General features: G+C 36.1%; 1 protein-coding gene across 1 annotated transcript in view; it reads right to left on the reverse strand.

Annotated features, from left to right (window-relative positions):
* Nucleotides 1-734: 734 nt before the first annotated feature.
* LOC106665623 (protein cab-1) overlaps nucleotides 735-13,959 on the reverse strand; it is an 80,137-nt gene continuing 66,912 nt past the window's right edge. The window contains exons 3-8 of the mRNA XM_014392157.2: nucleotides 13,391-13,633; nucleotides 13,187-13,330; nucleotides 13,063-13,129; nucleotides 12,836-12,997; nucleotides 5,543-5,642; nucleotides 735-2,234 (exon numbers count right to left, since the gene is read on the reverse strand). Coding sequence (XP_014247643.1) covers nucleotides 2,127-2,234; nucleotides 5,543-5,642; nucleotides 12,836-12,997; nucleotides 13,063-13,129; nucleotides 13,187-13,330; nucleotides 13,391-13,633 — 824 coding nt within the window. The 3' untranslated portion in view covers nucleotides 735-2,126. The remainder of the gene's footprint in view (nucleotides 2,235-5,542; nucleotides 5,643-12,835; nucleotides 12,998-13,062; nucleotides 13,130-13,186; nucleotides 13,331-13,390; nucleotides 13,634-13,959) is intronic.

Here is a 13,959-nt window from a genome sequence, read left to right on the forward strand (position 1 = left end):
TAGCTTCAAAGTTCTGATGGAGTCGACATATTCTTCGAAAGTTTGACGAAGAAACTTCGTGTTTTTCTTTCTTTCAACCCGAATTTTTATACACAATCATAATGTATACCTCAACTTTTTTTTTGTAAATTTAAAGCTAAAAACGCTTAAAATGATCGTAAAATAATTTCCTTATACTGTTCTATACATCTATATGATCTTTAATTTTTATCAAAGAAACTTTTTCATTCCCATACCATAAATGGAAATAAACAGAAATAGTTTCAAAATTATGACATATTCTTTGTAAGTTTGACGAAAAAACTGAGTGAGTCTTTCTTTCATCCCTAATTTCTTATACATTATCATAATGTTTACTTAAACATTTTTTTTTTTCAAATTTAAAACTAAATACTCTTAAAATAACATGAAATTATAATTTACATTCAGTTTCAGTTTTATAGGGTCGTTATTTTTTACCAAAGAAACTTCCTTGATGGCCACACCCAAGCTTTGTTTGAGAGAGCTTTAAGACTTTGACGATCACATTTAAAAGTAGGCCGGGACTGAAAAGTTCGCAACTTTTCGTTAGAACTTCTTTGTTTTGCCTCTCTCTTATTTTTTGTAATTATATTTCGTATTCGTCACTCTGTAAAATTAATTCTCTTCTTACAAAGTGACCAATGGGGGAAAATTTCACTAGCTTTGATGGAACAGTTAATAATGCATAAAAAATTAAATGTGTTCACAGGAGATAAACATAGTCACTTAAAATAATGTTATATTTGTGATGTACAACACATTAAAATAGGATTTTAGATCGGAACATATAAATTTCTTATGCTATTTCTAATAACTTATAAACTATTTAACGTTTAATAGTATATGAATACCCTATTGTGGTTCACATGGTTAAAAGCATAATATTTATTATTAATCGAAATTGTGAATTTTGGCGTTTTATTGTTTTCAGTGAAATGTTTGTGTGAATTAATAGTAAACGGAAACTGTATATTTTATTCTAAAATATAACGATTATAAAAAAATGTATGCAGGCTAAGCAGTAATTGTAAATATGTCCAATTATTTTTTGTATTCGTTTAAAATATATTTATTAATCTAAAGGCCGGAAATCAATTAGTAAAAATAGCGTCAGTTCAAAATGAGTAAAAAAATATGTCTAGCACTAATTAAACGAAATCTTTTTAAAAAATAAGTTGAAATATAAACTAATTTGTACAATTTATCATGTCAATTGTTAAGAAGACAAAATTTATGGGTTTTTTTTTTAAAACGATATATATAATATATAGTACATATAAATTTTTATTTATAGTATAATAATCTTTATTATGCATAAAATAAAGTTCTTTGCCACTCTTTTGCACCATATTTATATATATATCACTCTTGGGTGTTGGCTCATCCATTTTACACAGTTCTGTTGGAATGTTCGCAACAATATACTTTTACATATGAAAAATAATTTTAAATAGAATGATTCAAAGGAGTGGTGTTCTATGCTCTTCAAATATATTATTTATATGGGGACTTTCTATACATATATATATTATTTACATATATAGAAAGATAATTGTATTTATTTATAAACTACACATGTTAGTTCATTTGTATCGCTACAAGGATCAAAATTAATTGACGGTAGTAACCAATACAAATCAACAGTTTTTTCCATTTAGTTAACATTCTTATAGAATATATGGCAAATAGAAAAATACAAACAATTTAAAACGCTTAAAATTTTAATGCGTACAAGGACCTCGTGTTCGTGGAATATCCCATTTCTTAGGCCCTTCTCTCCAAAATAAAATACAAAAACAGTTTAGAATGTGGATTTTGGTAACAGATTTTGGCATAAATCTTAATTAAAAGATTAATTAATTACGAGTCAATTGTGTCAACTCTTGTGCTAAAGGGTCTCCCCTCCGTAAACTTTAGTGATCTATAATTATTATTTAGAAGGAAGAAAATTTTTGAAATAAAAAGCTGTACAGACTGGGAATGTGTACAAAATACCCAATGTTTATCATAATTTTTTTTGTTTGTTTACTTTTAACATTTCATATTTGAAGAAATTATGATACCTATAATTTTTTTATTAGGAATTAAAGTTAATGATATGAAATTTATTTGTTGCTTGTTTGAGTTTTTGGGTCGTCTTGGTCGTTTTCGGCTGTGGTCGCCGGCGTCGGATCGTCTTGAAACATTGGGTTTTTAACTTCCATTTCGCCTGTCTGAAAAATGAAAACAGAATTTTATAAATTTAAAAAAAGTTTTAATGCACTTAAATTAATTAATTAAATAAAAATAGAAGGAACTACTGAATCACTGTGTATTGGTGTAAATACCCTCACTGAGAAGGAGGTCGCGAGCCCTGTGATGGTTCAAGAAGAGATTCTTGTCGCCGTTTTTGGCTAGTTCAAGAACACATTGGATAAATAGAAAGGATCATAAAGGATTTTGGATCGTAAGGATTGGATGCGTTGGTCGGTACGTTTAGTTGAACCCCAAACTTAGATGCCGTATGTCCAAATGGGTCTCAGAACGGTGTTGTAAATATCCAGCAGTCTTTTAAAAAAGTCTGAAGCTTTGGTTCTTGTATTTCGAGACGCTTGTATGGGTTCTATGTAAGTATGAAAGTGGTTTTTCAATTTATAGCCCATGATAGTAGACTACTAGTAGAGAATGATATTGTCATAGATGGAACCAGTATTCTTTGAAAGGTTAAAGAGGCATGTATTCATTTTTGTACGTTTAATGTCATTTTCTGCCGCTTGAATCCACGGATCAAGGATTGTGACATGGGCTTGGCAATCTGCGTGAGATGACGGAGTCTTTATGCCGGTATGGCTGTATCATCCACAAAGGTGGTAAGTATAGTTTCACTGTGTGGGTTCTGAGGTCCTTCCTTGGGGTGAACCTGCGCTAACCGGCTAATAGAGAGAAGCCGATATTTGAAAGTATTTGTCGACAGTAGGTAAAAAGTCTCTTAAGCTTCCAGAACTGCACCGAATGCCATATCCGATCAAAGGCTTGTATCTAATAATATCAATCATTTCGTTCAAGGGCGGAGGCGATGATGTTTAAAACACGATGGCCCTGCTGAATGAAGGAATAGGTAGAACGTCTGAACCCCAAACTGCTGATCAGGAATAAGATACGTGACTGAAGGATGGAAGAATGTGCTTAAGCAGTTTTTCCAGGCTTTTGACCATTGTAGGTAAAAAACTAATTAGGTTAGGAGGTTTTATATGCTTTGTAATCACCAGGATATGGGAACATATCCGATGGGATGAAAAGAATATTGTTCTAACAGATGAAGGAAAGGAAAAAGAAAAAATCGAGTATCAGCTAGTAAGTAAAGAGAGGACATAATTGAGCTTCCAGAATAGCCCAGAATGCCATACACAAACAAAGGTTTGCTTCTCATTAGGAATACACATGAAGAGCGATGATATCTAAACATGCTGAATAGAGGAATGATAATGGCTGATTCTAAATTGCTGATCAGGAAGGATGGTAAAAATCTGCCTAAGCAGGACATTTTATAGGATTTACACGAAAGCATAATCCTCGTCATTTCACGAGTATGCTAGAGATACGTTGACCCCCATATTTTTGAGTCTGGTATCCGGGGAAACCTTCAAAATAAAGCAGCTCCTTATTACCAAATCCTAAACTTTACGTGATCGTTGCTTCAAAGTATGGTACGGCAACTTCTCAGAGACTTCTAACTGCGCCCAACAGGGAACATTCATGGTTCATCAGTTATACTATTACAATACATTCTTACAATCTATTCAAGACACCTGCAATATCTAGGAGCATCGTGAGGTCATCAAATAATGGATCAAAACGTGGAATGCGAAACACCCAAATTCGACTGAATGGTCAATTCGTAGTTCATCATTTATACTATTATACTGCTGACAAGCCGGTACATCCCGAAGCATCCTTACAATCTATTCAAGACACCTCCAATATCCAGGAGCATCGTGAGGTCATCAAATAATGGAGCAAAACGTGGAATGCTAAACACCCAAATTCGACTGAATGGTCTATTCGTTAACAGCAAGGAACTACAGACATTTAAACAGAAAAAATATTACACTTAATCAATAGACTGGACGTGGAATACACAAGAACTCATCAGACGACCTGGACAAACTAACACTTTAACTTACTTCGACCTATTTTGAAATACGGAGCTGTGGGTACACGAAGCCATCAAATACCCAACTTAACCAGCATTTCAACCAAAAGTCTTAAGAATAATTTTCAAAATTCCTTACTATCTCTCTCACCTCACTATCCACAACGACCTTATTATGACTGATAACAACATTATTATGCCTTTTCTCTTTTAATTTCACATTTTGTGATTACGTTCGCACATGAGAGGGAATTCTTTTATTATTTTTTCCCTCTAAAATCATTGCTAATATTATATACATTAAATCGATTATATTTAGTGGTCTATTGACCAAATTACTTCTTTCGATTAATTAATATTTTTATGTAAGGTTTTTGGTTAAAATGAAAAATTTAGTCGAACCCACGACCTTCGGCTAAATATGAGCTATCGCGACTTCGAAATATTATTTATATTCATTATGTGGTTTATTTAAATTTATTTTATTATTTGTTAACAACAAAACTTTATTAATTTACCTTGAATAATTGCCAGATTTGTAAAAATTTCTGTGGTTTTATTGTTATCCTTAGGGGACCTTCGCCTCAGGATAAAGTATTTTTTCTCTCTTTCTCTCTCTCACCTTAACATTCCGTTCGTTAAAGTATTGATCCGTTCCAATTAACTATTGTTTCACGCCAATCTGTCAACCCGTTCTAATCCTACTTCTTAAGCCGTTTCCACCCAAGAACGAGACCCCGAGACCTCAGAGTGTCAAGTGCAGTGTTACCCATAGCCATGTCATGTTCAAAATTTTATAGCATAAAGATCAATTTATAATATGTATATTCATGTTCAAGTTACAAATCAATATTTTTTTAATGACCCTAGGGTGCCTATTGCTGGCAAGTCGACATTGCGTAAATGTACGCGCACTTTGATTTGTTTCAAATTGGATGGGACGTAAGAAAGTTCTGACGTCTGTGTCCTTGAATAAATTAAATTTAATCTCGTAAAAGAAAAATTGGTATAAATGTAAATCGCTTTAGTATAATTTTTTTTAGCGAACTATATTTCGACTCCAGAAGAAAATCTCTTGCAAGATAATTTTAATCCAGTAAGCCAAATTGAATCATACGAATTTGCCATAACCAGGTCCCTTAAACTCAGAGCCTAGTCATTTGCATACGAACCGGTAACCTTTCCTGATAAATATGCATGTTGAAGAGGACGGAAACACGTCCTCGACGGCGAATTCACCTGGCGAAACGGATTTTCTGATTTTAAACAAAACCCACACGAAAATTTCCAAAAATGTTTATTTGAAAAATAAATTCTCAGTTAAATTATCCATTTAGGATTTTTAATTATTTTTAAACAATAAAAGGTCGATTGCTGTTTTTTACTCACCGGTGCAAGTCCCGGACATTCGTAGACAGTGTAATCGCCTTCTTCGTTGTCGTCATCACTATCTGCTTCCGATATTGATCCTCGCCTCTCTCCTCGATTGCTGAAAAAGAGCATTTTTTTAAAACCACTACAATTTATATTGAGCAACTTGAAACTATGATCACTTTCATATAAAAATCAACGGGAGCAAATTCCAACACTGGCAGAAAGTCATTGTACAATAATTAAGTAAATCATACAATAAGCCTTCATAAATTATAAATTAGAAAATTTTACCTTGGTTAGAGCATATTTTTATCAATTATTTCAGGTAGGTAAAGGGTAAAATGAGAAAACAGGATAAGTTTACGTTTTCGTTTTAACGAAGAGGAAGAGATGATTAAAATTAACTCTATTATATTTGGTCGTCTGATTGATCAAATAACTTCTTTCAATTAAATAATCTTTCTATGTAAGGTATTGGTTGAAATGAAAAAGCTAGTGTCACGAGCGGGATTCGAACCCAGGACCTTGACCTTGAGAAACGGCAAAAAGGAGGGAAAATTCGAAAGGTAGGTGTCCGAGTGGATCTTCACGAGGGCTCAAGTGGTTAGAACAGCGGCGTATTTTGAGTTATTAATGAGAACAGGGAAAGAGCGACCAGATAGAAACGATTCGATGAAGGTTAAGAAATGATCACCTACTCAAGGATTTTCAACTTAAACAGAAGAATATTAATGTCAATTCTATCGAAGGCTTTAGATAAATCTGTATATACAGCGTGAATACTATTTCGATTCACAAGGGAATTAACAATAAAATCATAATAATGAAATAAATTTGTACTAGTGGATCTACCCCTTAAGAAACCATGCTGATTGCTGTTAACACGAAAAGCCATGCTCAGGGCCTCAGCAAGAATATAATCCAACATTTCTGCGAAAACAGAAGATTTGCAAACAGGAAGTGGGAATTACCTTTCTTATAAGTTACCACTTGAGTTTACCAAGTTACCAAGTTACCACTATAAATTACCACTTGAGAAAATGTTCATGCCTTCCCTAATCCATCTTTGAAAAATAATGGTAAGAAGCAGAGCAATCGATGAAGAGCAAGACAAACATCTCTGGAATTCCGTCAGGTCCAATTGCAAAGGAATCATTCAAAATAGCACGTCTATTCAATGTTAGTAATATGAATAAACCGTGTTGGTCTGCGAATCGGTGAGTTGATGCTGAACAGGTATTGGGTCCGTCTAGTTCCTCACTGAAGATCACATGCCGAAACCGTTTGAGCAGTTCAAAAAACTGGCGAGTGGAGACGGACCCAATTCTAATTAGTCAAATTAACTAGCTGTTTGCCTTAAAAAAATACGGATTGTCCTCAAGATCCCATCACCACAGAGATAAAACACAGTATGTTGTCTGCGAGTAATCGTGTCATTATTCACTTGATCTGGGTGAAGGGTCACAGTGATAATAAATTTAACAATCAGGTCGATTTACTGGCAACAGAGGCTGCAGTTTCGGGAAGTTGTATTGAAGAGATCTCGGTGTCGGATATCACCTTTCATAACAAAACGATTCTGAGGAAAAAATGGCAAAAGGAATACACAGAGGCAAGTAATTCTAAGAGCCTCTGGTATTTTAACATACAGCCAACGATCCAGTCTGCAGCATGGTTTTCTACCGTGAGACGACCGAGAAAGTTTTTAACTTGTATATTTAGGCTAAGGTTTAACCATCACCGTCTTCCATCCCACCTCCACAAAATGGGAATCTTCTCAAATGGCAAATGTTCATGTGACAATTCTACAGTGGCAGATGCGAATCATGTTCTTTTGGCCTGCCCACTAAAACTTCAAGTAAGAGAAGATATTTACAAAACACTGGTGAAAATTAAAGTGCCACTACCCACCTCAGTTAACTTAATTTTAAGTTATATCAAGAACATTGAAAACCTGGATCCCATTTTTACATTTATCGAAAAAAATGACATAGATATTTAAACAAATTTTAATAAAGAAGGATAGAATAGTAATATTGGATCAAGTGGACGTAGGCAGGCGGCGGCTGGGCCGTGCCTGGCTGGGTGGACGCTTTTGGCCTCTTGGGCGAGTTTGGCCCCGGATTGTGGGATGGATGCGGACTTTTCCATGGGCCCTAGGTACCGTGTAGATGGTTTTTATCCGCATCCATCTGGAACAATCTGTGACAAAGTAAAACAAGGGTAGAAGGACCTTATGCAAAGAAGAGGCCTGGGCGTCCTTCCCGGTCGGCGCTCGTGGCGTTCCGTCTCGGCGGGGTCGGGCTGTGGACTGTCCGCGAACTAGTTGTTTTACTTTTCCCAACTGTTACAAATAACATATTGAGTCGGGAATATTTTGGGGAATTTAATTCAATTAAATCCCCCTCAGTTGTTGGTTATCGATAATGCTAGTTTTTCCTTAACGGACCCTTTTCTCGCCTACCCAACAGAGTGCATCACTTTTAGCTGATTTGCCCTCATAAAGCAAAGTAGAGCGAAATTTGGATTCAACGCTAACCATATTGCTTTTATTGCCTACCTTACTGATAAATATACCTACTAATAAATCTATAATAATATAGTCATAGTTGACGTAAAAAGTGATATCCTCTTCAATCACGAACTTGTAATTCCTATGACGTTGCGACCACCCCAAGGGGCTATCATGATTGATGTTGCCCACAGGGCTTCCCACAATAATGATTAAGCTACTGCAAAGCGTGCCCTAATTATTCGCCGTCGTGTTAATAAACGACGATGTCTTTTTAAATGTTGATTTTTATCGCCTAAGGATAAAAGGGAGATAAATTGAATTTCCACCCTTAGAAAAGGGCGACGTAACTTATTAAATATTTCCGAAGAGAATCACAAAATAATTGGGTTATATTGTGTCGAGTAAGTTTGTTGTAAGGGACCGGTTGATAATTTCGTTGGACCTCCTTTGGTAAGAAAGTCGTGACGCGCCTGATTAATTCCCAGGAAAATAACTTTTTTTGTCTTAACAAAATAATTTACTTAAAAATTAGGTCAATAAATGACTGCATTATCCACTCTTAATTACTTCGCATCGATAATTCACTTTGCAAACTTACACAATGAAAACATTTGACCCACAAAATTTGCCATTTTGTAAATTTGTTAAGTGCATGATAATTGGATAACTTCGTACGATGATTTTTCTGTAAAAAACTAATTTATTAAGTGAAAAAGAAAGGTGTATATGTATTATTGCAAGGTTGCACTTGGTGACCAAAACGAACCGTATTTTTTCAAATCCACTGTCCATTACGGTCGATGGAGTTTCATTATAATTTATAACTGACATAACACAAAAAAATGTGATAAAATAACAATTCATGGCTCGAAAGAGGTATGAAAAAGAACGAATGAAAAAATAATCCTTTTATAAAGGAGGGCTTGGTACCAAAAAAGAATGGGAAAGAAAGGGAAATAACTCCTTTAAAAATGGCACCATCCTCTGGTACACAGACGTATCTAGAACACCAAATACTCAGAACCCATGGGAAAACACACCAGTATCTTCCAAGCTGCATGCAATTGAAAGACGTACCCAATTCAATCTAAATAAAGGGTACAAAAACAAGAAAATAGCTATCATGTCAGATAGCCAAGCAGACATCAAAGCACTAAGCTCAAGTATCATTAGTTCAAGGATGGTGCTGAACTGCAAAACCAAATTAAACGTAGGTATGCAGAATAAAGTCAGCCTCTGCTGGGTCCCAGGACACATAGGAATAGAAGCCAACGAGAAAGCGGACACCCTTGCAAGGAAAAGGGCTGCCACACCGCTGATAGGACCAGAATCCTTCTGTGGCATAGGATTCCACACTATTATCTCAGACAGAAGGACAAAAAGAAAATGAAGGAACAATGGAATTCACTCATTGGACATAGACAATCCAAGAATCTTCTAACCAATTTTTGTAAGAAAGAAATCACAGAATGTGTCAAAGGAAGCAGGAACAGACTGCGAATCCTAACAGGATTCCTTACAGGACACTGTAGATTAAATGGACACCTAAAGAAAATTGGAACAATCCAAGATGGCACATGTAGATTCTGCAAGGAGCAGAAGAGACGCCAACACATTTACTAACAAACTGTGGAGCTACATTAGTCCGCAGGAGGAAATGTTTTGGGATGTGTAATGTGACCATAGAAGAGCTTCAACCACTGAAACCGGGCCTATTAATCAAATGTCTTGATGAAATAGGACTCACCGATGTGCTTTCGGCAGAGAAGGGGGATACAATAGCTCTTAAAGGGCGCAGTATACCATACCCTGGAAAAAATTACATCTACAAAGGAGGGCTTCAGGCCAACTACCTTTTCAACAGACACAAAAAATAGATATGTAATGGTATCATTGTCAGAGCTTGAAATGAAACAAAAACAGATTTATGCTGAAAAAATAACACTAGTAACTCGCAATACCAGGAATGAATGAAAAGAAGAAGAATATTAAAGGAATATCGTCCAGGAGTATAACATACCCTGATGTTCCTTGATCGACCATTTACCACTTAACAATTTGTACTTTTGACATAAGAACCTGAGATTAAAAAATCAGGAGGGTTTATAAAATATGTACTTGCTTGATATAGAAAAGGTCTCAGATTCTGTGGTTTTCTACCGGATGAGTACAGTTTTCCGATATTGTAGCACAGATCACTCTTTTCTTTAAACTCCGGGATATCTCCCTCAAGAGGTATACGGACAAGGGTTTCACCGAGGAACTTCGTCTAGCTCAAATCTAGACGTGAAGGCGGTGAATCACTACAAGCTTTTCTTCTGATGACGAACTCCTCCGGAGGACTTCAACTTAACCTCCATTGGTCGCGAACTAAAATGTGAACGCAGAACTGCATGATGAACATAGAAACATCGACTCAATGGCTCCAACTTTCTCAGCTTGGCTCTCCACCTGGCTCTAAGGCCTTTAGTTCTGTCCAGTCTTATACCCATTCTCAGCCAAGAGGAGCCTTGCGTGGCGAACCATGGATGGCCAGATTTTAGAGAGGTTGGATTCCTGGGCCTTGCTGACGAGGCTGTGAATGAGATGTGGGGAGGTTGTATTTTCTAATCACAGGGTTCTCACTCCGGGCCCATATTATTTCTTGTTTATTTCAATAATGTCAGTAGAACATTCATACATTGTAAGTTTTCTTTATTGGTGGATGATTTGAAAATTTTAAACTCCGCTCTCGACTGTTAGTTTACAGAGGAAACTGGATTTCTTTATTAAGTGGTGTGAGCAGAATTGTCTTCCTTTGAATAATAACAAATGCAAGTAATTAAATTTACTAAAAATATCTGGTGAAGTTTATTGTTTTGATTACTTCGTTGATGGGCAGAGATTGGAATTCGACCTTGGTGTCGTTTTCATCAGAAAGAGTGATTTCAGTGACCATATATTCTAGGTAAGGCTTTACACAACCTTGGATTTATTACCAGGTTTTCTTTAGATTTTAAAAAAGTCTTGGCAGTTAAAATATTATATCTTTCCCTCGTGCGTAGCCATCTGGAATATGCAAGTGTCGTGTACCCTTTCCATGCCGGTAAGATTAGAAAAAGTCCAAAGGAAAGAAACTAGGATAATAGCCTTCGGATTTGGTCTTGCAGATCAGAATTACTTGGAAGGATTGAACGGGCTTGTTCTAGAGTCACTTGGGAAGGATGGATGTATTAGTCGGTAAGTGTAATATATTGCGTATTTTAAGAGCTGTTGCATCCTGTTCTGTGCCGGTGAGTTCTGTGCAGCACCACTGTTTATTAATAGGTGTGTTGGTGTCTCCTCTGCTTCTTTGCAGAATCTGCACGTGCCGCCTTGGGTTATACCAATCTTTTTTAAATGTCCGTTTAGTTTTCAGAGTCCTGTAGAATTCGCAGTTTTTCCTGCTTCCTTTGATACATATTCTTACTTCTTTCCTTCAGAAATTTGTTAGGAGGTCCTTGGACTGTTTGTCCAATGAGTGAGTTCCTCTGTTCCCTTATTTTCTTTTTATCCTTCTGTCTGAGGTACTGATTGATAATATGAGTTCCTATGCCACAGAAGGATTCGGGTCAGCCGCTCTTTTTACCCAGGAGAGGCGGACTTTGTTCTGCATACCTAATATGTTTAATTTGGTTTTGCTGTTCAACACCATCTTTGAACTAATGATGTTTGAGCTCAGTGCTTTGATGGCTGCTTGGGTATCTGGCTTGTTATGCTTTGGCTATGTTATTGTTTTTATACCCTTTATTCAAGTTGAATGGAGTACATCTCCCGATTGCGTAGATCTCAGCTTGGAAGATACTGATGTATTTTCCCATAGTCACTTAGCACGGCTGTATTTCTTTGATCTCATTTGGGGTTGGAAATGGTAGAATGGGGCCTATGATGTGCAAAAGTTATATTTATGACTGTGTGCCTCAGCGACCACTAAGAAACCATAATTTGTTCTTTGTTCCATACTACAAAACAGAATATGGACTAAACTCCCCTCTACCAAGGATAATGAGATTGCTAAAACATTATTCAATGAAATAGGTGTACTTCACGATTCCTTGCATTCAATTAAAGTCAAATTAAAACGTATACATGCCAAGAATCCTTAAGCCATGTATTTTTGTTATTATTGTTTAGTTACTCAATCGGTTTTTTTTGTTATTATGTGCTTTTTTTTTACTACTCTTCTCGTAGATTCACTCTGTTAGAGTTATAAATAAATACCTATCATCAACTTGAACGTCAATAAGATAGATTACCTTTTCTTTAGCTTCCGGCCTATACTTCAAAAAAACCAATTCGGACGTATTGGTTAAATCTGCGGCTGATGCTGAAATCACTGGATATAGATTTCCCATAGGAAATTGCCTTCCCATTTTCAAGACTGTATAGCGTATTGGACAACACGAAAAACCGTCAGTGGAAAGACCTTTGGCCAAGTGTCATTCAAAACTTGAGCATTGGTCCAGGCTAGTTAATCGAAAATAGCTCCTTGACGCTTACCCTCACACCACAAAAATCACGAGGGGCAACTTAATAACCTTTAGGTCGGAAACCTCGCCACATCATCATACTTAACAGACCTGTCGCCAGCAGATCACCTTTTCAAATGGCCCGATGATAGTCTTAGGCAGAAAAATATTGAAAATATTAGTCATGAATTGGGAAAGACTTTGAAGACTAAAAAAGGGGATTTTTTTCCTTTGCTTCTTGCCAGGAAGTTAAAAGTAATTTAAATCTATTATCATGAATCTTTCAAAAATAAAAAGATCACGTACCCTTCCATGGCAATTATTTGCTGCTTGGTCAACTGGTAGTGGTAAACCTGTGCAGAATGTGCCAATCTCCTGTCGCCAGTAGGCGTGGAATCTTTGTTAGGCCCGGTTACACCGTAAGCGGGGTATTCGACATCCGCTGCAGCCTTTGCTTTCTTTTGCAACCTGTAAAATAAAGTACAATTTTATACAAAAAAAGCGTTTTATATAACAAAAGTCTAGATAATTACCTGACATAGCCGTAAACGAGTAGGGCTAAAGCGGCTAAGGCTGCAGCACTAGTCCCCGCTATAAGTGCTATAAATAAAAACATTTTAACATTTAATTTTTTGTACAATAAAGTTGATTTATTACCTGTGATTACGATATTGTCCTTGTCATTATCGAAATCGATAAGCTTCGATTTTACTACTTGTGACTCCTGAAGAAAGTCCGGCACGACCACGTTTGGCTCCAAGTCCTCCTCTTCGTACTTTTTACTCGTAATGGGCGGATCTTCTGCAATCGCGTTTGTGTCACTATGGCTAATGATGAAATTAATTTACAAAGAAAGTTTACCGTAAACGGGTTCAATTTTTTGAGGCTGCGGGTTGAGATCCGGGGTGAAAAACCTTTCGTCCGTGGGAGGGGAAGCGAATGAGCTACCTCCTCCCGGGAGTAGCACTGGGATCTCGTACGTGAATTGCTTTTGAGGTCGATGCCTGTAAAGTGGAGGAGACGGGTCCGTATCAATATTTTCTTGACTGTCTTCTATCCCGAATTTCTTCTTCAGCCACATGGTGTACTCTCTCATCCTCTCGTCTGTAAAATAAAAAAAAACCATGATCATTAAATTTGTCCGATTATACTATACTGTAATTAGTGATATTTAGTTTGTTAATTTTCTTTTTTATTTTTGCAGTACACCCTGGAATAAAAGGTTGATTCTGTATATTTCATAAAAAATTATACAACTTATTAATAATTACACTAATTATTATTATTTTGAGATCGTGAGATGCGTTCTGGTGTAGGTTTAGAAAAACATTTTCTTTGTCGTGCCACGAAGTGCCAAATCTACAAGCTAAAATGTTATCAGATAATAAAAATCCCTTTTTAGAAGTTTTCTTTATTGGTGGATGATTTAA

Source organism: Cimex lectularius, unplaced genomic scaffold (assembly GCF_000648675.2).
Source record: "Cimex lectularius strain Harlan isolate CLEC.00 unplaced genomic scaffold, Clec_2.1 scaffold1, whole genome shotgun sequence".
Taxonomy (NCBI): Eukaryota; Metazoa; Arthropoda; class Insecta; order Hemiptera; family Cimicidae; genus Cimex; species Cimex lectularius.